This window comes from Abrus precatorius, unplaced genomic scaffold (assembly GCF_003935025.1).
Source record: "Abrus precatorius isolate BTA unplaced genomic scaffold, Abrus_2018 Scaffold5, whole genome shotgun sequence".
In the NCBI taxonomy this organism is placed as follows: domain Eukaryota; kingdom Viridiplantae; phylum Streptophyta; class Magnoliopsida; order Fabales; family Fabaceae; genus Abrus; species Abrus precatorius.
The window spans coordinates 22330561-22352818 of NW_020874395.1; the positions used below are offsets into that span (position 1 = coordinate 22330561).

General features: G+C 31.7%; 1 protein-coding gene across 1 annotated transcript; it reads right to left on the reverse strand.

The window, feature by feature from the left end:
* Positions 1-361: 361 nt before the first annotated feature.
* LOC113866918 lies at positions 362-2131 on the reverse strand. Its single transcript, XM_027501716.1, has 3 exons — positions 1426-2131; positions 1103-1281; positions 362-970 (listed from the first exon to the last, which is right to left on the reverse strand). Exons 1-3 carry the CDS (start codon positions 2129-2131, stop codon positions 362-364), a joined length of 1494 nt encoding a protein of 497 aa, XP_027357517.1.
* Between the last annotated feature and the right edge of the window lie 20127 nt (positions 2132-22258).

The window sequence follows — 22258 nt, forward strand, 5'->3', positions numbered from 1 at the left end:
CCCATTGCAGTCTAGGAACCTCTATTTGTTGACAACCACTGCTACCTTCCCCTAAAGTCCTTCCTGTGTGACGTGATTTTGGAATGCCACATGATTCAACATTTGACAGATATTCATTGCAAAATTCCACTGCTTCTTCCACTAAATATCGTTTAGCAATACAACCCTCTGGTCTGCTTTTATTCTTAACATACCCTTTTAAAATCTTCATATATCTTTCAACGGGATACATCCATTGCATATATGCAGGGCCGCACAATTTTGTCTCTTCCACCAAGTGAATAGTCAAATAAACCATGATATCAAAGAATGACGGTAAAAAATACATTTCCAGCTCACATAAAGTTTCAACTATTTGGTTTTACAAACATGGTAGTCTCTCAGGATCAATCAATTTGCTACATATTGCCTTGAAAAAGAAACACAACTTCGTGATTGCCATGCGAAATTTCTTGGGTAGAATAGACCGTATAGCAACATAAATTAAATTTTCTATTAATATATGGAAATCATGAGACTTCAATCCTTTTAACTTTAGGTCCTTAAGTGATACAAGACTATTAATGTTTGATGAATACCCCTCTGGAACCTTAACTGAATAAAGAGTCTCACATAAAGCACGTTTCTCATATCTAGACAGGGTATATGCTGTTGGCGGTAAAAAGGTCTGATTTCCCTTCTTCACTGGAGCCAAATCGGATCGTATTCCCAACTTCACCAAGTCAAGTCTTGCATTGATGCCAACTTTATTTTTTCCCACAATGTTTAATAATGTACCAATCACACTTTCACAAACATTTTTTTCAACATGCATAACATCAACAAAGTGTCTTACGTATAAAGATTTCCAGTACGGTAACTGAAAGAAAATTGACATCTTCTTCCAAATTGCGGTTGGAATTTGTTTGGGAAAAAGTTTTCCAAATGTTGTTCTTATATGTTTAACCTCATCAAATATTTCTTCTCCACTCTTCAAATAAGGACATCATCGTTCTTCAAAACTTCCATTAAAAGCTTTTTTCATTTTTCTGAAATGATGCTTTTTTGACAACCACTTACGATGTCCCATGAAAACATTTTTGTGACAATGGTCTAGTCTTACATAATCTATTTTTTCCTGACATATTGGACATGCACATTGACCTTTGATGCTGTAACCAGAAAGATTTCCATATGTAGGAAAGTCATTAATTGTTCCATACAACATTGCCTTCACTGTGAAATTTTCATCTCTATATCCGTCATATACTTCTATGCCATTATCCCACAACAACTTCAAATCTTCAATTAAAGGAGACAAGTACACATCAATGTCATTTCCAGGTTGTTTAGGACCAGAGATTAACAAAGAAAGCATTATATATTTTCGCTTCATACAAAGCCATGGAGGTAGGTTATACATTATTAAGATCATGGGCTATGTACTATGGGTGCTACTTTGCATGCCATGTGGATTCATTCCATTGGTTGCTAATGCAAAACGTATATTCCTTGTTTCAGTTGCAAACTCTTCATGGTCATCATTAAATTTTTTCCACTGCGGAGAATCTGCTGGATGCCTTAGCTTTCCATCTCTAATTCGGCCTTCAGCATGCCAAGTCATCTGCTTTGCATTTTCTGCACTGCGAAAAAGACGTCTTAACCTCGATATTAGTGGAAAATACCATATGACCTTCGTAGGTGTTGTGTCTTTCTTTAGGTATCGTGATACATTACACTTTGGACATTTCCTTAGTGATCCATACTCATTTCGGAACAAAATGCAGTCATTAGGACAAGCAAGTATCTTTTCATGGGTCAATCCAATGGAGGCAAGTACTTGTTTAGCCTCATATGTTCTCTGCGGTAGCACATTATCCTCCAGCAGCATCTCATGTAATAAACTTAGCAGCCTTGTGAAGCTCTTATTAGTCCATCCATTCGAGGCTTTTAAGTTATAAAGCTTTAAAACAGAACTCAATCTTGAGAAGTTTGTACATCCATTATACAATGGTGTTTCTGCATCATCTTTAAGCCTCTCAAACATCTTTGGACAATCTCTAAGATTTTCTTCAATAACATTTGAAATTTGTTCAGCATGATCACTCTCATTTGTTCTAAATGTCTCTAAGTAATTGACACTTGATTCCATGTTAGTTGATGTACTTCAACCTTGTATCTCACCGTGCTTTGTCCAACAAGCATATTTTTCATCTATCCCATTGCACATTAGATGTTCTTCCAATTCTTCTGCATTTACTTGTAACATATTCAAACAACACCAACAAGGGCAGGGAATAAGGTTGATATCAGTTGCATTCTTAATTGCAAATCTAATAAACTCTTTGACTCTGTCTTCGTATTCTTCACTTAGACGATCAGCTACCATCCAACTTTGATCCATATTTGCTCCAACTACAGTTGCAATCATTATAAATATGAATGTCTTATTAACTCTCACATGGTAGAGCCCTATCCCATTTGAGAACAAACTTTTTCCAACCTTAATTAACAAATGCTACTTAAATGTTGTATTTTTTACTTGACAAAATTTGGGCAGCATTTTGCATTAGTCTCCTAGTACACAACTTGAAATATATGAGATGATTTACCTCAATCAAGCATGCACCAAGGGACAATGAGAAATGCTTCAAACTCAAATTTTGTTAAGTATTAAATACAACATTATGAGAAGCAAATGCTAAGAAGATAATGAATAAGTTTGTTCACAAACTATCCAACTTGGACAATTTGAGATTGAAAATAATGATTGAAAATAATAAAATGCATGTCCAGCTAGTCTTACCAACATTTGATCTGCAAATGGTAATGGAAAGTGATCTTTTCTAGTTGCATTATTTAATTTTCTATAGTCGATACACATGCGCTAACCCGTGACAATCTTAGTAGGAATTAATTCATTCTTTTCATTAGGCACAACGGTCATCCCTCCTTTTTTAGGGACAACTTGAACTGGACTAACCCATTGGCTATTCGAAATTGGGTAAATAATTCCTACATCCAGCAGCTTCATTACTTCTTTTCTCACTACTTCTTTCATGGCTGGATTTAGTCTTCTTTGTGGCTGTACATGCTCTTCAAACAGAATTCTATGCTTGCAAAAAGCTGGATTGATTGATGACACGATTTTTGTTTGTAAAAAGATTTATTGCCAATCTCATTAAAATATGTAGAATTTTTATGTAGTTTAGGATGCAAGCCTAGGTTGTCTCCAATGACTTTGGTTGGTAACATACATTGAACATGTTGTAAGCATTTGCTATGAAAGTAATTAAAAGGGAGTTTTGTGTGATTCCAATTTTAATGTAAAGGCAAGTGATGAAATTAATGAGTTCAATCAATGAAACATAGTAATCCTTAGTTTGTTCATATGATTCTATTCCTATTCCTCTCAAGATTCAATATTTTTCCTCTTCCTCTGAATTAAGGTAACTCAAAAAGCGAGAATTAACCTTAAAACCCCATACGAATTTAAGCAAATTACGTGGGCTCCAACTCTTTTCTCCAAGATTACGCAACCTTAGAAATTAACTTAGGATTAAGCAAACCAAGTTAAGAATTTCATTAAAATGAATTAGGGTTAATTAAGCAATGTCCCCCTCATTCAACCATTAATTCAATTCAAAGAGTTGGGAAATATAAATTCATGAAAGGGAATTATATTGACATTTATACCGAGGAATTCAAGAATCCATGAACTCACTAAGGATTACAAGAAAGTTTACCCCTCTATAAGGATGAGTCTTACAAATTCAAGATAAAAACAAAGGAAATTCAATATCATCAATGCAAGAATTAAAGGAAAATGAAGAGAAATTGTAAATCAAACCCTAAGATTGGCCCTGACTGTCACCCAAGGATCCTAAGCTCTGCAAGTGCTCCCTCAAATGGCAAACAATCTAAAAATGTGTAAAAAGCTTCGTACCCTAATTTCTCAAATTCTATTTATAGTCCAGAAATTTCTGCCTATAGTAACTACTATGGTTTCATAATGATAACGCGCAGTCCTTCATAGTAGTTACTATTGCTCCATAGTAGCCACACGCAAGTCTTGTGATTTTGGCCTCTCTGGAGTGTTCACTTTGGTATCAAAGTGATTACTTTGGCTGCTCCACAGTGTCTACTATGGTTCCATACTATCTATGTGCAAGTCATGTGCTTTTGGCCTTTTTGGAGTGTTCACTTTGGTATCAGAGTGATTACTTTGCCTACTCCAGAGTGTCTACTATGGTTCCATAATAAGCACGCGCAGCACTTCTTCAAACTTGGTCTTCGTAGTGTCTACTATGGTTTCATAGTGATCACTTTGGTCTGCTCTTCTGGATCTAGCTTGCTGTAGTGTTCATTATGGGATCCAAAGTGATCACTTTCATCTCAAACTTTCTCAAATGCTAAAAATCCATGGAAAAAGTCTAGAAATTCCTGCACAATTATTCAAATGATCAAAATTGCAAACTATATCTATGTAAATCAATGTAAATTAACCAAAAATTAAGAAACCTGTTTTTATGTTATTTACACTTCCTAAGTTTACTTTTTCTATTATGAAACATCAAAATGAAAAGTAAAAATCCAATAAAATGTGGATTCATCCTAACCCCAAACGTAAACTTTTGCTTGTCCTTAAGCAAATCAAAATTCAATAAAGTTACTTGTAAGAGGGTTGGATTTATTCAAAAAATTTCTTTCAAAATTTTCATTCGAAGATCAGACTCTAATTGACACTTCCAATGTTTCCAAAATCATGGATTCATTCAACAAAGAAATCATGCCCAAATCAATTATTTTCAAGCAAAGTCCCACTAAACTGAAATAAAAATCCAGCAAGGTTTCACGCATTCTAAATTGGCCTTGGGCGTAGCTACTTTACCCACTTGAAGTGGCTACGCGCTAACTGCGTAGCTACTCTGAACACTTGAAATAACTACTCTTGATCTTCATGAATTTTCCTCTTCAAAGTGTTCACTCTATGTACTCAGAGTGATTACGCCATACATATAACACTTGATTCTTCATCTTTTAAGCTCAATTCCTCTACTTTCTTCACTTCAATTCTTCAACTCAAATTCTTAGCTCAAGCTTCTGCACAAGGATCAAGTCATTTTAAGTCAAATTATTCAAAATTGGACTAAAAAACTAAAAATTAAAACTAATTACACAATTATGAATATTGATGCAATTTTTATGATATTTCCAAGTTTACTTAGCATTTTACTACTTATTTATTAACAAAACTATACTAAAAATTATGATAAAATGTGGATTTATCACCACCCCAAACTTAGAATTTTGCTTGTCCTCAAGCAAATCAAATCATATAAGGGGAAAATTCATCCACTAATTGAAATCAAGCAACAAAGCTGACTTTTTTTCAAAAATTTTCTGTTTTCTGATTTCTCATTGTCAATCAAGTTATTAATCCATTCAATCATCATGACAATCACATTGAATTAATCACATAACCAACAAAAACTTGTCATATGAGTTCAAGTAATTTAGCATAGTTTCTTGAATCTCTCCCATTACTCATAAAGGCTTTCTTGGTTGAACTATCTGATGCCACTAATCTCTTTCCTTATTGTGGCTGCTCTGGAAGCAGGGAAGAACTTCTCTAGGAACATCCTTTTAATGTCTATCCAGCAAGTGACAGACCCTAGCTATAGGTAATATAACCAATCTTTTGTTGCACCATCTAAAGAGAATGGAAAGGCCTTCAACTTGATGTGGTCTTCTGAAACACCTTGAGGCCTCATTGTTGAGCAGACTATGTGAAACTCCTTAAGATGCTTATGAGGGTCCTCACCTGCACTACCATTAAACTTAGGCAACAAATAGATTAGACTAGATTTTAACTCAAATGGAGCATCTACATCAGGATATTGGATGCCTAAGGGTTGGTATGTGACATCTGGTGCAGCCAATTCTTTAAGATTTCTTTAGTGTTGATTATTAGCCATAATATCAGAATGCAAAGATATGCTATCAGAATGATCACAGTTAGAATGCTCACAATTAGAGTGCACGCCAACACTATTAAGGGTACCAAGAGTATCACTACAATGATTATGCACACTACCTTCCAATTTAAGTCTATTCAACTTGTTCTGAGTGCTTTCAATATCAAGATCAAATATGAGTAATTGACCAGAATTAGTTCTAGTCATGCACCAAGAAGCAGATCGATCAAAGTCAACAGGACCGACAAAGTCAAAGTCAACCTAATTGCGCTATTTTCTATTTTAAAGATTTTTTTAAAAAATTATATTTTTTTTGTAATTTTTTTCTGTCCTAAATAAAAAATAAAATAAAAATTTAAATAAAAAATATCAAAAATAAAATAAAAATAAATTTAGAAAAGTGATCTAAACAATGAAATTTGTGATTTTGAGTAGCACCGCGCATAAAATGAATAATATAATATTAATAATTTCTGCAACTCACAAAAGAGTAATAAAAAAATGTAGCGAGATAATAAAAGAATATGTTCCCACAGTGTTCTATCACGATTCCTATAATTCTATCCTAATGATTTAAGACATGCATTCTTACCTTGGGTAGTTCGTAAGCCTAAAGATAGAAGGTCGCTAGAGCTAAAATCCATTCCATAAAGTCATCCTCAATCAGTAGGTCGTCTACTAGATGTAGGCATATATCACCAACATGGATGGCATATATCAGCTCTGCCCTCTTCACTACAAGGGTGGAAGAGTGGATGACATGCATGAAGAAACTGAGGATGAAGATGCTCCAAACCTTGGCTGCTGGAAGGAGGTGCCTAGTGGTCAAGTTCTTGGGCTAGAGTTTCATGTCAAACTCCCAGTTTTCACCTTCCTTGCAAATTGCTTGAAGGATTGGCTTGTAATTCTTCGACTCCAAATAACTAAAAGTGGTGAAGTCTAACTAGTTAGCTGCCCTCTTCACAGCTGGGATATTCAAGATCCTCTGGATATCGGTAGGAGTGAAATCAATTTCCTTACCCCTCACCATGCTGTGTCTGTAGGGGAGAGTGTCGCCTTTTACCCTCATGGCATTGGCATAGAATTCTTGGGTGATTTCCTTCCACCCATTCCTAGCATATGTTGTGAAGAGGTCCCAACCTCTTTTCTGAATTTCTTTGTGGAACTGAGGATAGGTACCTTCTTGGATCTCAAAGTTCCTGTCCTATACAATTTGTCATTTTAGAATGTTGTCCTTGAAATATTGCCATGAGCAACCGATCTAAATTTGGGGTCATGTGTAGGAGTAGGTCTTGAAGCTGAGGCACCAATTATCCTAGCCCTCTTGGGTCTTGGAGTGTTCTTTCTTGGAGTATTAGCCATTGTGCTGCAAAGAGAAGAAGAAATTTGAGTGAAATGTACATTGATATTATACAACAAAGGTGTACAGCAAGTGTGCATGGCAACTTCAAAACAATGTTCAAATTGACAGTAAAAAGGCAAGCCAGAATAGATGTTGCGATAGAAGACAGTGTCAAAGTAATCACTCTATTGTTCAAGCATGACAGCAGTAAGGCAGCAAAATTGGCACAAAACATTCTTAAAAGTACAAGTGACTTGTTAGGCTATGTGCAGATGATTGCAGGTTAATGGACAACAATTATGTAGTGTTGGTGCAGTGAAAGTGTAGGGCATGCAGAGAAAAGTGTTGCCAAAGTGATTACTGTGAGAGGCAATAGTATCTACTAAGAAATTTAAATATGTTATAGCAGTAATGCAGTAGCAAGATAAAAACACATGTGCAGCTATCAGTAGAGACAAGAGTTACAAAAAGTTGTGCTGGGTACATGTAATGATAGTGCAGTGCAGAGTCATCTCAAAGGGTTCACATACACACAGAGTGCACACTTCCCAAATCAGAATTCATAAAATAAAGTGCCTATGGGTTATACAGTCCCTACACAAAAAGTGGATGCTATCGCAGGTGAATATGGTTACTTGGAAAGTGCAATTGACACTAATTTAGTAGCATAAATGCATGAAGAAGGCATGATGCAGACAAGATATATATAGCAGATTTCGGAAGGATCATGCAAGTTGTATGTGATGAAGTCCAAAATGACCATTATTAACATTCATAACCCACGAATTCAAGAATCAAAGTGAACTCACTAAGGATTACAAAAGGTTTAGCCCTCCATAAGGATGGGTCTCACAAATACAAGATGAAAGTAAAGAGAATTCAATGACATGAATGTAAAAATTAAAGAAAAGTAAAGAGAAAATGTGAATCAAACCCTAGGTTGGGTCATTAGCTGTCACCAAAGGCTGACCTAAGCGCTACAAGTGTTCCCAAAATAACAAAAATCTAAAAATATAAAAAGATCTTCCCTAATTTTAAAAAATCTATTTATAGTGAAGTGGGTATCGTCCATAGTAGCTACTATTATAAGTGATAGTAGCTACGCACAGCTCCCAGTTCTGTCATTCCTCTCTAAAGTTGTCACTATAGCAGGTGATAGTGGCTACGTGCAGCTCTGCGTCAGTTTGGCCCTTGCTGTAGTTGTCACTTTTGCTTCTGATAGTGGCCACACAGGGGTCTATTGCAATCTAGGCTCTCTGAAGTGTCCACTATCACCTCTGAAAGTGATCACTTTGGTCTGCCCTCAAGATCTACGTTGCATAGTGTTCACTATCATTTCTGAAAGTGGTCACTTTCACCTCAATTTTTTTTAAAGGCTAAAAATTCATAGAATAAGTCTAGAAATTCTCGCACAATTATTCAAATGATCAAAATTGTAAATTATATTTACATAAATCAATGTAAATTAACCAAAAATTAAGAAATATTTGATATTTGACATTTGACCTAAATGAAATTTTCATCTTATTTACACTTTTAAATCTACTTTTTTTATTAAAGAACACTAAAGAAGCAAGTAAAAATTCAATAAAATATGCATTCATCGTAAGTAACTGTTATAAAGATGCATTGAATCTTATATTCACCTCCCCCTAATGCCCAAGTAGCAGGTGCCGTCGCCGGTGCTTTTGTGCCCCAAATGAGAATCGTGAGAGAGAGCAAAGTCGAAACGAAAAGCTCCCTCACTACAAAAAATCCCCCTCCCTCCAGGGAAAAAAGAAAAATTGAATACTCCTTTTTGGATTTCTAAAATTAGTTAAATTTTAAATAAATTATAATTTCTATTTTTAAGTATATTTTTATGCTATTATAATGCTTATTATCTTGATGATATTTTTATTTCTAATTTTGTTTACATAAAACCAGAACAGGACAAAATTAATTATTCACGTGTAGCAATCAAAACCTTTTGCGCTGGTGAAAATAGTTTGACGTCATATTAATTTATGTTACTTTGTTTCCATAATCTCTGGTAGATTTACCAAATCTTTCGAGAAGTTGCTGATTCTTCCTATGTTAATATAGGGTTGGCATGGAGAGTCGTCGGGCATTTCATGCAGATGCGCAAATCAACCCAACATTATCCCAGAAGTGAATTTAACTTAATGGGCCGACAAGACCTTACTTTAGTAAAAAGGTTTCCTGTTGTTTAAAAACAGATTCCTCATGTATAGGGACACATTTATCATATTTAGTTTTTTAATTTATGCTTCTTTTACTTTCGATTGAGAACCAACTAAGAAATTCTGTGTTTTAGCTTATAAGTAAGGGCTAGAAACTATTAGTAGAAAAGCAATAAAAGACACACAAATATTTGAGGAAGACACTATTTACAAAAAGCAGATAGAATCAGATTCGCTATTAACACCAATTTAATAATGTTCTGTGTTATCTTTGATAGCAGAAGCTAGCTTACCTTTATTGATTATGATAATCTTCGTGACGGATGTCTACGTTTTCACCTTAAGGTTATTAAAGAGATATTCCTGTCCACTACGTGAGTTTATTTTAATTTGGTTAATATTTTGGTGAAAAATTCCAAAACAGGATTTTATTCTACAAGCAACTTAAATTATTTTAAATATAATACTTATATTCTTTTATATGTGTGAATTTTAAAGCTTTATTGAGAGTTTGAAAGGATAGAAGAAATTTAAAAGGTAAAAGAAAAGAAAAATAAAATCTTAAATTAAAAATTTAAAAATATGAATATAGAAAAGTTTTAGAGCATTTATAAGCCTTAAATTATTTTAAATATAGGATTATGATGCTATAAGTAACTTAAATTATTTTAAATACAATACTTATATTATTTTATCAATTTATGTGTGAACTTTACAAATTTGTTTAAGAGTTTAAGAGAGAAAGAAAGAGTTTGAAACGTAAAAAAAAATAAAAATGAAAGGTTAAATAAAAAAAATTCAAGTTAAAAATTCAAAAATATAAATATAAGAAAGTTTTAGAGGGTTTATAAATCTTCTTTTTCTTGTTTAAAAATATAAAATATTATATTTAAAAATTTATTTTTAAAATTCTTTTATTTTATTTTAAAACAAAAATTTAATAAAATAAATGTATATGTAAGTATTCTTAAAAAGAAATTCTTGTAATGACTTTAGGAAGAAATTTTATATCATGTTATAAATAAATAGATAACTAGAAAAATAAATATAAATAGAATCTAGTTAAAAAAATTTAAATTAAAAAAATATAAATTACACCGTATATCACCTAGATACAGGTACTGATTGAATGTTTAGTTACACCGTATATCACCAAAAAAAAAAAAAAAAAGACCGAAGAAGGTTGCACATGTTCTTTATCGCATTGTAAAATTGAAATCATGCTACATCACACTATTTTAATTATAGAATTATCAGAGAATCTTCAATATAAAAGAGAAATCTTTAATGTTAAAACATAAATGATAAATTTGAATAGTCAAATTTAATGATTAATAGTTAAAATTAAAATATTATGTTATGTGATATTTTAAAATTATCATATAATTATTGTTTTTAAATTTTATTTATTTATATGTAATTATATTATCAAAATTTATCAGTTTCACTTTTTTTAAAAGAAAATCTTCCTATTAAATGTACACACAAATACATTGTTTATACACGTAATCTTATTAAAATGCAAGATCAATTCAATAGTTGATGTGAAAGTTCTTATTAATTAGATAAATTTTAAAAAGATTATATAAAAATAAAATTAATAGATATTTCATCATATCACTTTATTCTAATTTATAATATATTTTTAAAATATAGATAAATATAAAATATTTTATGACATATATAGAATTATATATATATATATATATATATATATATATATAATTATATCAATAATATAAGATGATTCAATAATTAGATTAAAAAATTTTATATTCTATAAAAAATTATTTAGTTTGACATTTACAATCAATAAATTAGAATTACATAATTGAAGAATTTTAGTAATTTTTTCTTTTTAATACACTCATAATTATTATTAGTTAAAATTTAATAAAAATATAAAAACATAAAAAAGAAATATTAATTTAAAAATAAAAAAGTGAGTCCTACATTATTTTTATAATTTTTAATAAATAATTAAAAATATAATAAAAAAATTTGTGACTAACAATTATATATATATATTGGAGGCAGCAGGTGATGGCCACTGATGTAATGTATGTGCATGCTTCTTTAAAATTATAATAAATAATCATTAAACTTTTTCTTTCAACCATAACATTGTGTACGATTCCAAAACAGTAGTAACAAAAGCATCGATTCGCTTACTAATGAAATTTTAATATTGTTTATGTGGTAATACTTTTAAATCATGTTAGGTAGAGAATGGAACTTATGCTAAATAATTCCAAAAGAACTAGTGTACAATATTGCGAACAAAGTGGATTTCAAGTTACGTGCCCCAAAAGAGCGAAAGGCATAAGCTTTATCCTCTTTGTCGAGATTGTAAAGACCATCATAATCTTAATATCATTGATGCCCGCATGCACATATGTACACAGACACAAATTGTTTCACGCCAGAGTAAGTAAAAAAAACCACGTACTATTAATTAATTAACTGTACATAATGAAAGGTCGACCATAATGTTTCTTGTCTATTTTATGTTGATGCTTATTTATATCCTGCTACTGCAATCAGCAATGATTCTGTCTTAATTTATTTTCCACTACTCATTGTTTAGCCGGACTCTGAAAGGTGATCTTTCTTAAGACTCATTTTAAATTAGTTTGACCGAATAAAGCTTTCTGCCTTCTTGATAGGTTAAGTTAAACTTTACATAAATAAACTTGATCTATCCAATAATTTTGAAGTTTAAGTTTGGTATATTATTTGTTATAAATTTTTTATTAAGTTTAATCTGGCTTTTTTATAAGTCTATTTTGACCTAGCTATTAGCCTTTTTAATAGTCTATTTTGTAATTAAAAAAATTACATATGATATAATATAAATAACTGCACAAGAAGACAATGAATTAGATGAGATGAACTAGTAATAGAGATAATCTGAGATCGTCCAAATGTAAATCAGCATCACGTGTTATGATGTACACAAAAGACTCTAATAAAAAAGACTCTCTCTTTTAGAAAATATATAGTAAAGACACTCTTTAATTCTAATGAAAAGGATTAGAGTTTTTAATTTAAGATTTTATTTATTTTAAAATTTAACTTTATTTAGTATATTATTATATTATGATTTTTATATAAAATTATTTAATATATTATTATAAATTTTATGAGTTTTAAATACGTCATTCTAATAGGTCTAATATACTTTTTCTTAAGCTTAAGACTGACTTATTTTTCTCCCTAACTAGAATGCCTCTTTGAGATCTAAATAAAATCAGTTTTGTGCCATTAATATTCATTATTATGTTTCTAAACCATAAATATAAGACAACTATTAATTAATTCCTCAATTTTTCTTTTAAAAAAATTTCACAAAAATAAAAAAAATTAATATTTTAACTTTCATAAAAATTATTAATATATTAGTTATTATTCTATCGTCTAATTTTCTTTTTATCAAAATTAATACCACTGAAGATAGTGTCATGAGAATGCTTTCTTCTTAAAATTAATCTTCTCTAAAAGAATATTATTTATTTACCTTTGAAAACAACAAAGTAACCATGACTCACATCAAAGCATGCAAAGGCACATGAAAACAACCATAAATTACGATGTTTATTTTTCAGTATCATAGATTCTATTTAACTATGAGTGGTTTCTTCCATAGTCTACAAAAATCTACATAGACTCAATCCTTAATTAAGCACTTTGTCAAAACTCTATTACTACTCTCATGCTTAACTTAATTAGAAAAGGGTTATTATCCATCAAATTTACCTCTCTTCAATCTTTGTACCTTTTCTACCTACAATTATATTTTTGAATGAATTTGATCTCGACACTTTGTTTGGTAATTTTGACCGGTGAAGACAACAACTTGCCTGACTACAACAGTATTTTAAAAAAAAAATCACTTTGAAGAAAGAATACATGAATAACTTATTAAAAATAAATGTGAATAAATTATTCATTAATTTTATTGATAGATGACACCGAGTCAATATCAAAATAACTAAGTTTTGTTAAGAATTTTGTAATACAGAGCTCAACCTAGATTGATTCACAGAGACATATCTTTAGTTAAATTTAATTTTAAGTTTTTTTAAAAAATGAAAGTAAGGTTTCTGGGGTTTAAAAATTGTGAATTAATTAAATTAAATTACAAATAAATTAAAATTGAGTAAAAAATTAAGTAATATCAATTCACAGAATACTAAATGTGTGTAACCTAGATTATCACAATATCTAAAGATTTTAATCCAAGTTTGAACATTTACCCGATTCAATTATTAGTTTAATCGAATAACCTAATTGAGTTAGATCATGGATTAAATCAAATTATCATTTAACCTAACCCATATTAATTATCAAATTAGAATATCAATCAATTTCTAATTTGAATTCTAACCACAGAAAAGTTAATCACGATCATAATACACAAATCTGATATTAGAGAAAAAGGGAATAAACTTGGAGCAATCTGACTCAGAACTCAAATTGGATGTACAGCGTTTGGATTCCGCAGACTAAACGAGAGGTTTAGCCTTCCATCGAAGCACTTAACCCACGCGAGAATGAGAAGAGAATTTGAGAGAAAGTAAAAATAAGGATTCTTATTTCAGCCAAATCTCAAAAACTCAAAGTGTCTAATCTCCCTTTCCTTAATTCAGAACCTTATCAGTCTATTTATAGGTTCTGATTAGGATAAATTAAGTGACTAAAATTTGGGTCTCAATAATATCTAAAAGCTCAAATATAATTATTAAATAACAAGAGTCCAAATGCAATCCCGCAACAATATTTAGTAAATTTGTCTCAACTTCGAAAAATCATAAAAAATAAAAAATAACTCCAAATCCAGCAATTCATATATATGTTACTTACTATGTTATGTATATATGTTACTTACTTTTTTTTAATTTTTTCTAAAAATAAATTGTTTCAAGCATATTTTATTCTTAACACTTGCAACTTTCATGTAAGCCACGTATTATCAATTCAAAAATATAAATTTCAAAAACTCCAAATTAAAAAGGAGGTCAAGTTTGAATGAAGAATTATAGTTTAAAGAAAAAGAAAAAAAGGAAGAAACAATGTAATAACGAGACAAACAAAACCATCAAGACATTATACTCACAAACCAAACCTAGAGCAAAGAAAAAAAAATTGCCAATGGCCAACATCAACAACAATAGGTAAAATGAAGTATGGCAGCAGCTAGTAAAATCGAGAAATAATCGATGACATGAATTATAAAGCAACACTATAGCAGAGTCATTATTGCACATATACAAATTCAAATGCACATATGTTATACATATATATATATATATATATATATATATATATATATATATATATAGTGAGAGAGGTTATGTGGAATGATACAATTCATTTAAACTTATACCAATACAACTTCTTATGAACAAACGTATTATATTATAAAATCAATTTTTTTATTAGTTTTTATTATTTAATTCTCACAAATTTGACAAAATCAACCAACTATGTTAAGTATAAAGCTATCAATATGGTCCCAAGCTCACAACCCACCTTACATAACCTTAATTTTTTTAAGACCTAGATGTAGTGAGCTTATTTTGACCCTTAGTCCCAATATGTAGTAAAAAGGTGGATTAAAGTTAGAAGTGAGTTAACCCTAAGGACAGATATAGGCTAGGCTTTGCATAAATAGGCTTGACCTATCTAATAATTTTGTAGCCTAAGTCTGTCCTATTATCTGTCATAGACTTTTTATTAATTCTAGCTTGACTTTTTTAAAAGTTTATTTTGCTCTATTACCCTTTTTAATGGCATGTTCCATAGTGAAAAAAAGTTACAAATGATATAATATAAACAAGTGCGCAAGAAGATGATGGATGAAATGAACCAACGAAAGATGTAATCATGACAACGCAAATATAAATCAGTGTTATGCGTATAAGTATACGCAAAAGACTCCAACAAGCAAGGCTCTCTATCTTAGAGAGTATGTAGTAGAGACACTTTTCAACTCCAACAAAAAAGATTAGAGTTTTAATTTAAGATTTTATTTGTTTTAAAATTTAATTTATTTTAATATATTATTATTTATAATTTTTATATAAAATTATTTAATATATTATTATAAATTTTAGGCTTAATTATATTTTTGGTCCCTATAAATATTAGACATTTTGTGATAAATCCTTATAATATTTTTTTTAGGATTTAATCACTGAAAAGTTAAGAAATTAGGATTTAGTCCATGCCGTCAACTCCCTTCTATTGAGTGAGCTAGCTCAGTACTTCCACGTGACATGCCACATAATTTATTTTTTTTATTATTTAAATTTAATATTTACAAATAAGTTCCTAAACATATTTTACATAATTGCAAATGAGTCCATCTTCTTCTCCTTCTCTTCTTGTCTTTTTTGCTACCCTTTCTTTCCCCTTTTCTAACCCCAACTTCAACCTCCACTCCATTCCTCCCCTCTACCCACCTGTTCCCCAACCCCATCACCGTACACCACTCCACCTCTCTTTCTTTCAATTTGCATGGCTCTATGGCTTTTGAGATCTTTTGCTTGCAGCTGTAAGGAATTAGTAAGGAACAAAGGATTCTTTTGTATTAGAATAACCATACCTTGAAGGGTACATCCCACCCTTTCTATCAAACCTATATTTTTGTATATGTATATGTATATATATATATTTTTTTTTTTCTCTTTAATTTGTGTTGTAATAGTTTGACTGTATGCCTTGAAAATGAGATGTGTAAGTTGTATAGTTGATAAATAAAGAGTTGTATGTTGTAGTACTGTGTAGTTGTTTTGCTTGGTGTTATTAGCAGTAGGATTCTGTAATTAATTGTGTTATAAATGCTGGAGGCATATGAATTTCCATGAGTTTGAAAATAAAGACGAGAGTTAGGCAATTGATGGATAAAAAGTTGTGAGTTGCAGTGCGGTATGATTGCCTTGTTTAATATGACTAGAAGTGAGGGTTCTTGATTAGATAATAAATGTTTTGATGTAACAGTGTAGTAGAACCTTTTTGGTGTAAAACCCTCATTGTTTTACTTTCATTCTTAGAGAAATTGAGAGTTTTGGGTACAGGGTTTTTCGCTCAAGCAAGAAGTGTCTTGCTTAAGCAAGATCAGTCTCGCTTAAGTGAAATAGGATAAGACTGCCCCAACTGTCCTTTCGCCTAGGCGAGAAGGGATCTTGCTCAGCTAAGAAGCAACCTTGCTTAGGAAAAAAGAGCTCGCTCAGGCAAGGAGTTGCAGGAAAAATAGGGAGCTCTCTAAACCCATTCTCGCTCAAGCAAGAATGTTGCTCGCTCAAGCTAGATGTAGCTCGCTCAGGCGAGATGTCTCTTGCTCAAGCGAGAATAGCAGAAAACTGAGTAGTTCTACTGTCTGATTTCTCGCCCAGGCAAGGCAGAGCTCACCAAGGCTAGAGCAGAGCTCTCTCAGGCGAGAGTTGACTTGCTCAAGTGAGAGGGAGTAGACCTAAAGGGGTATTTAAAGGACCTCAGTGCAAAAAACATTCATTTCTCACCAAACAATCTTTTCTTCTTATTTTCTCTTAGTTATTTCACTTTCTCCCTTAAGAGAATTTATGTTTTGTTTAATATTAAGTAGTATTATAGGGCATTTAGAAGAAAGTATAGAGAATTTTTGGAAGAATTTTGGTGTAGAAGATCTTGCTCAGGCGAGGTAAATATCGCCCGAGCGAGATTGGACATGCAAGAATACAATGTTGTAGGGCTATCTCGCTTAGGCGAGGTAATTCTTACTCAAGCTAGATAAGATAAATTCAGCCCAACTGTCACCTCGCCTAGGCGAGAGTGATCTCGCCCAAGCGAGATGGGATCTCGCCCAAGCGAGATTGGTCGCTCAGGTGAGGAGTTACAAGAGAAATATCATGCTCTCTGTACGCCATCTCATTCAAGTAATATGGAGCTCACTCAAGTGAGCATATCAAAAAATAGTGGGTGAGACTACTGTCTGCATATCTCCCTTTGGCGAGAGATCTATCACTCAAGCAAGATGTTTGTCATTCAAGCAAGATGTTCCTCGCTCAAGCAAGAGCGCATGGGGCTGAAGGGTATATAAGAGATTTCTAGCATGAAAATTTCATTTCATTTTAAACTCACGTCCCTATCTCAGTTTTCTCTGAACTCTCTCTTCTATTCTTTAGATAAAAGCATCAAAAACTCTTATTTCTTCTCAAATCCAAGTTTGGACGTTGAATCTAAATGACTCAAAGTAAGTTCCTTCTGATTAAATTTGATTTTCTCTTATTGTTTTTCATGTCTTTGTTTCTTGTGGATATCTCTTGGTATTTAGGAGAACTTCCATAGCTGACCTTTGATCCTTTTCAATATCTCTTTGTAAAGCGTCTTTGAGGTAAGGAAGACTCTATTTTATCGTTATATTATAGTATTTATTTTGTGCTCATAAAGCACTATTACATGAACATTTTATGAGAATATGTGGTTGAGATAGCAATTGTGTGACTAATGCATGAAAAGATGTTTGTTTGATTGTTTGGACTGATGATTAGTATATGTATTATATGATGAGCACTCAATGTGAAATATTATCATACTTGCTAAATGATTACAATGTGATTTTATGGAATATGCTTAGAAGAAATGATATGATAAAGTATGATATTAAGTTGAATGATTTAATATGTAACTGCATTATTAAGGGTATAAGTAGAATGGATTTAGTCTAGAAGTGCTTTACTAAACACGATCTTATGAATGGGAAAGAGGATAATTCTGAGAATGACTTTAAGAGTCGAATATGGATTGGATCTAGTGTGAATAGTTATAGAGATATACTGGGGGTATAAAGTTCGAAGATGATGAAATCTGGGGAAAACGTAGGGTGGTGAGCGACATTCACGTATTTCTACAGACTCTTTCTGAGAGCGAATGCGTCACGTGGCCTCTTGTTTCCTGTTTAGACTTCTGACAATGTCTTTGATAAGGGGCCCGATTATTATACATGTTGTATCCATGTGCATGGGCTAACCGGCGACAATTTACCTAGTTGAGTAAGACCTCAAGAAATGCTAGAGACATCGATATTTGTGATCACAGTGCACTACGAGTGCATATTGAAATGGAAAAATGAAAAATGGATAATAAATTGTGAATGGTGTATGTGTGATTGTAATATAAATTTAGTGTGAAATTGAATATATTGTATTTATATTATAAGCTATGATGTTGTAATATATGTTTTGTAAATGATAGAATAGAAGCTCATCCTTACTAATATATTTAGGAAAATCGGATGACGGAGCCTCAGGAAAGAGTTAGATTGATAGATAATTTAGTACATAAGAGGTTAAATTATGTATTTAATGAATATCAAAGACTATGTTACTTTAAATTTGCTATTCTTATGAAAAATAAACCTATGACTTTTCTTATGTTAGAGATGGATTTATTTTGTAGTATCCTATTTGATTTTTCTACGAGTAAAGTATATAAGACTTTATGTATATATATGTATAGAGGTACTATTAGAACTCCGGCAGCCCTGTTACTTTTACAACTGCTGTTGCACTGAAAGTAAACTGACTAGCAAGTATACTAGTGTTGTTGTAGGAAGTTATAAAAAATCTTAGAATCAAATTGAGTTCCAAGTATCGTCCTCAGGGAATAAAGTTCTCAATTACCACTTCACAAGATCACAATTAGTTGAGCTTTACAAATTTCAGATGGAATTGGTATGAATGTATCAAAAATGAAATTAGAAAGTAAAACAGAACAGTTAGTATAAAAGTATATAGTAAACAGATGTAGAAAGAGGAGTTAGGAAATTGTTTCACCAAAACTTCAACATTGAATCAATAAAGTTCTGAACTTTCAAGCATTTAGATGGAATGACAATCAGTTTCACGTTATATTAATCAAAGGACAATCCCTTGCCTCAATGAATCTAACATCTAATCAAATCACTCTAATCCCTTAGATCTAATCCAATCAAATGCTGCATTATGTTTAAGAAACCAAAAGATTGCAAGATTAAGATATCTTATCCCTAAGAAACCAATAACCTTGGCAATTAATTCAGATCTGAGAAACAAATTCAATTCCCATTGATAAGAGTTCCTCTATGATTAGTTGATCAAATTTCCATTCAATCACTACTTTAACAGCAGAATCAATCACTCAATCCAATCCAAAACTCAAAGTTCAGATCCAAAATCAATTCAACATTTCCATTTCAGATTCACAGTTCCTAACCACAAAGAGTTTAAGCAAACATTACAAAAAGAGAAGAGAAGAGAAGAGGAGAAGAGAATGAACAAAGAAGAAACATCTTCAAGCCAATCTCCAATTTGATCCCTCAAGAAATGAAGCTTGGTGTTCGTCCCCAATCTCCCTCTCTGACTCTCTCAACAACAAAAACAAATGAAAAATGAAAAATGAACAAAAAACTCCAAAATTCCTGAGCTAACTGCCTTTTATAGAATTCCCGCTCTGCTGGCGTGATCACTTTTTCCAGTAATAGTAATCACGTAGAGGCTAATTCTTCATTTCCACTTGTGCGTGTTCACTTTTGCTACTGATAGTAGCTACGCAGAAGCTTCCTTTGCTAATGTCATGCGCGTGTTCACTTCTGCTGGAAATAGTGAACACGCAGAAGCTGCTTTCTTGCGCGTGTTCACTTTTGCTGATAATAGTGAACACGCGCAACTACTCTTCTTGGAGGACTCTCTGGAATGCTCACTTTTGCCAGAAAAAGTGATTACGCAGAAGCTCTTCTCATTGCAACCTCTCTAGAATGATCACTTTTGCCAGCAAAAGTGATTACGTAGAAGCTCTTTTCCATTTTATGGTTCTGGAGTGATCACTTTCACCAGCGAAAGTGATCACTCAGAGGGTGTTCTTCAATTATCAACTTCTTTCCTCCAATTTTTGCTACTTTTCTTCTATTTTTCCTTTGATCATCCAATCCTCATGAACTTAGCTCAGAATTCCCTACAAAAGCATACTTGAAATGTCACTTTTTACATAGAAAATCAATGAATTTTAAAATAACTATGTTTAAAAGTGACATGCAACATTTTATTATTTTTTTAAGGGTTTTCTACTATTTCTAGCATGTTTTCTTTATTAATTGCACTAAAAACTATTGTAAAATACTAGTAAAATATGGATTCATCACTACCCCAAACTTGAATTTTTGCTTGTCCTCAAGCAAATTAGAACATATCAAGGGTGTAAATTCTTATTAATTGGAATCCAAAAACTTTTTACATTTTTCAGAAAAATTCAAATTAAAAATCCATTTTACTTCAATGCATTCTAATTGTTTTCTCACTAAGTCATTCACCAATTCTTCATCATGATAGTCACACTTGACTTATCTGTTTGCTGCACAATCTCATTCATTTCAATCAGGCAAATCATTAAAGCTACATGCAAATAGAGTTGAGAAACATTATCACAGCTCTCAAAAAGTGTTTCTCTAACTCAATCAGTGTTTAAGCTTGTGTTTGCTCTCAGCATCACCAAATTCATCAAACTTTGCCATAAGCTTGCCTATATTCTCTACCTCCTTTGCAAATTTACAATTAATCACATATCAAGAGGACTTCTTAGGTAATATTAAGGCTCAAGGACAGGTATGATTTCAATGAATTCAGGATATCAATGCAGCTACTTTCAAACAGAAAAAGATGCAAATTGAGTAGATAAGCTTTTAAACTTAGTAAGGGCTGCATCAACTATTTCTATTCTTAATCAACTTTCAATCACAGTTTAAATTTTTGCAGAATTATCTACCAATTTCCTTTTCCTTTTTGATTTGCTTATTTCTTTTTATTTCTTTTTCCTTTTTCTATTTTTACTTGCAGCTTTTTACTTCTTTTTCATATTTTCTCTGCATGACTTTTTCTAACTTTCTTAATTCATTTCAATCCTTTTCTCAATCCTTTCTACCCCAAACTTAGAACATTGCTTGTCCTCAAGTAATGCACTAGGAACATGATGTTACCCCAAACTTAGTTTTAAAACTTATCTTTGATTCAACTCAATTTGCCTCTTTTCTATTTGAATAGGTAAAATGGTTTTTCTAGAAAAGCTTGTATTGAGGTTAGTCAAAGAAAGGCTATCAGCTCAAAGGGGCTAACTAGGACATTCAAGAATGAAAGGCAGTCTATTTGGCTCACTAGGTAAATCTGAATAATGGCCTCCATCCTTTATGTGATTAGTGCAAAACAGCATATTCAGTTAAGAAACAAAGCAAGTTCTAGAGAGTGAATCAGAATTTGAGATCAGTCACACATCAATGAATGAAAAGGTTCAAGTCTCACCAAGGAAGTAAATGGATAATATTTATCAATTCAGTTCACTATTTACTTCAAGAATTTGCATGAATAAAATGGCAAGACTGCTTTATTTTTTAAAAATACAAGTATGACAATCATGTTAAGAATGGGAAAAACAACTTATGTACTTCAACAATCAGAATTTCAATCAGGTGAAAATCAGGTTTATTTATCAAGAAAACAAAATCTAATGCAGTTTAATATTTTTCTAACTTGTGAAAATTTTATGCAAGATGTAAGCTGTACACATGAAAATAGAGGTACAGAATTAAACCCCCCTTTCATGGTAGCTGTGCATATTTCAATCATTCCATGCGCTCCTTGTTCAAAGTTTGAGAGCATGGTCTGCACAAAAACATCACAAGTTGTTCATCAATTATCAGATAAAAACTCAATAAAATTCAAAGCTAGTAGATATTTAAAACAGAATTGTTCATAACCAAAATAAAACTT

What these genes read in the sequence shown, in the direction of transcription:
- LOC113866918 (XM_027501716.1), bottom strand. Translation starts at nt 2,131, where the DNA reads ATGGAATCAAGTGTCAATTACTTAGAGACATTTAGAACAAATGAGAGT. An exon ending in CATGCAAAGTAGCACCCATA is followed by an intron (nt 1,282 to 1,425) that starts GTACATAGCCCA and finishes CTTTAATTGAAG; the next exon opens with ATTTGAAGTTGTTGTGGGAT. An exon ending in GTCAGGAAAAAATAGATTAT is followed by an intron (nt 971 to 1,102) that starts GTAAGACTAGAC and finishes CCTTATTTGAAG; the next exon opens with AGTGGAGAAGAAATATTTGA.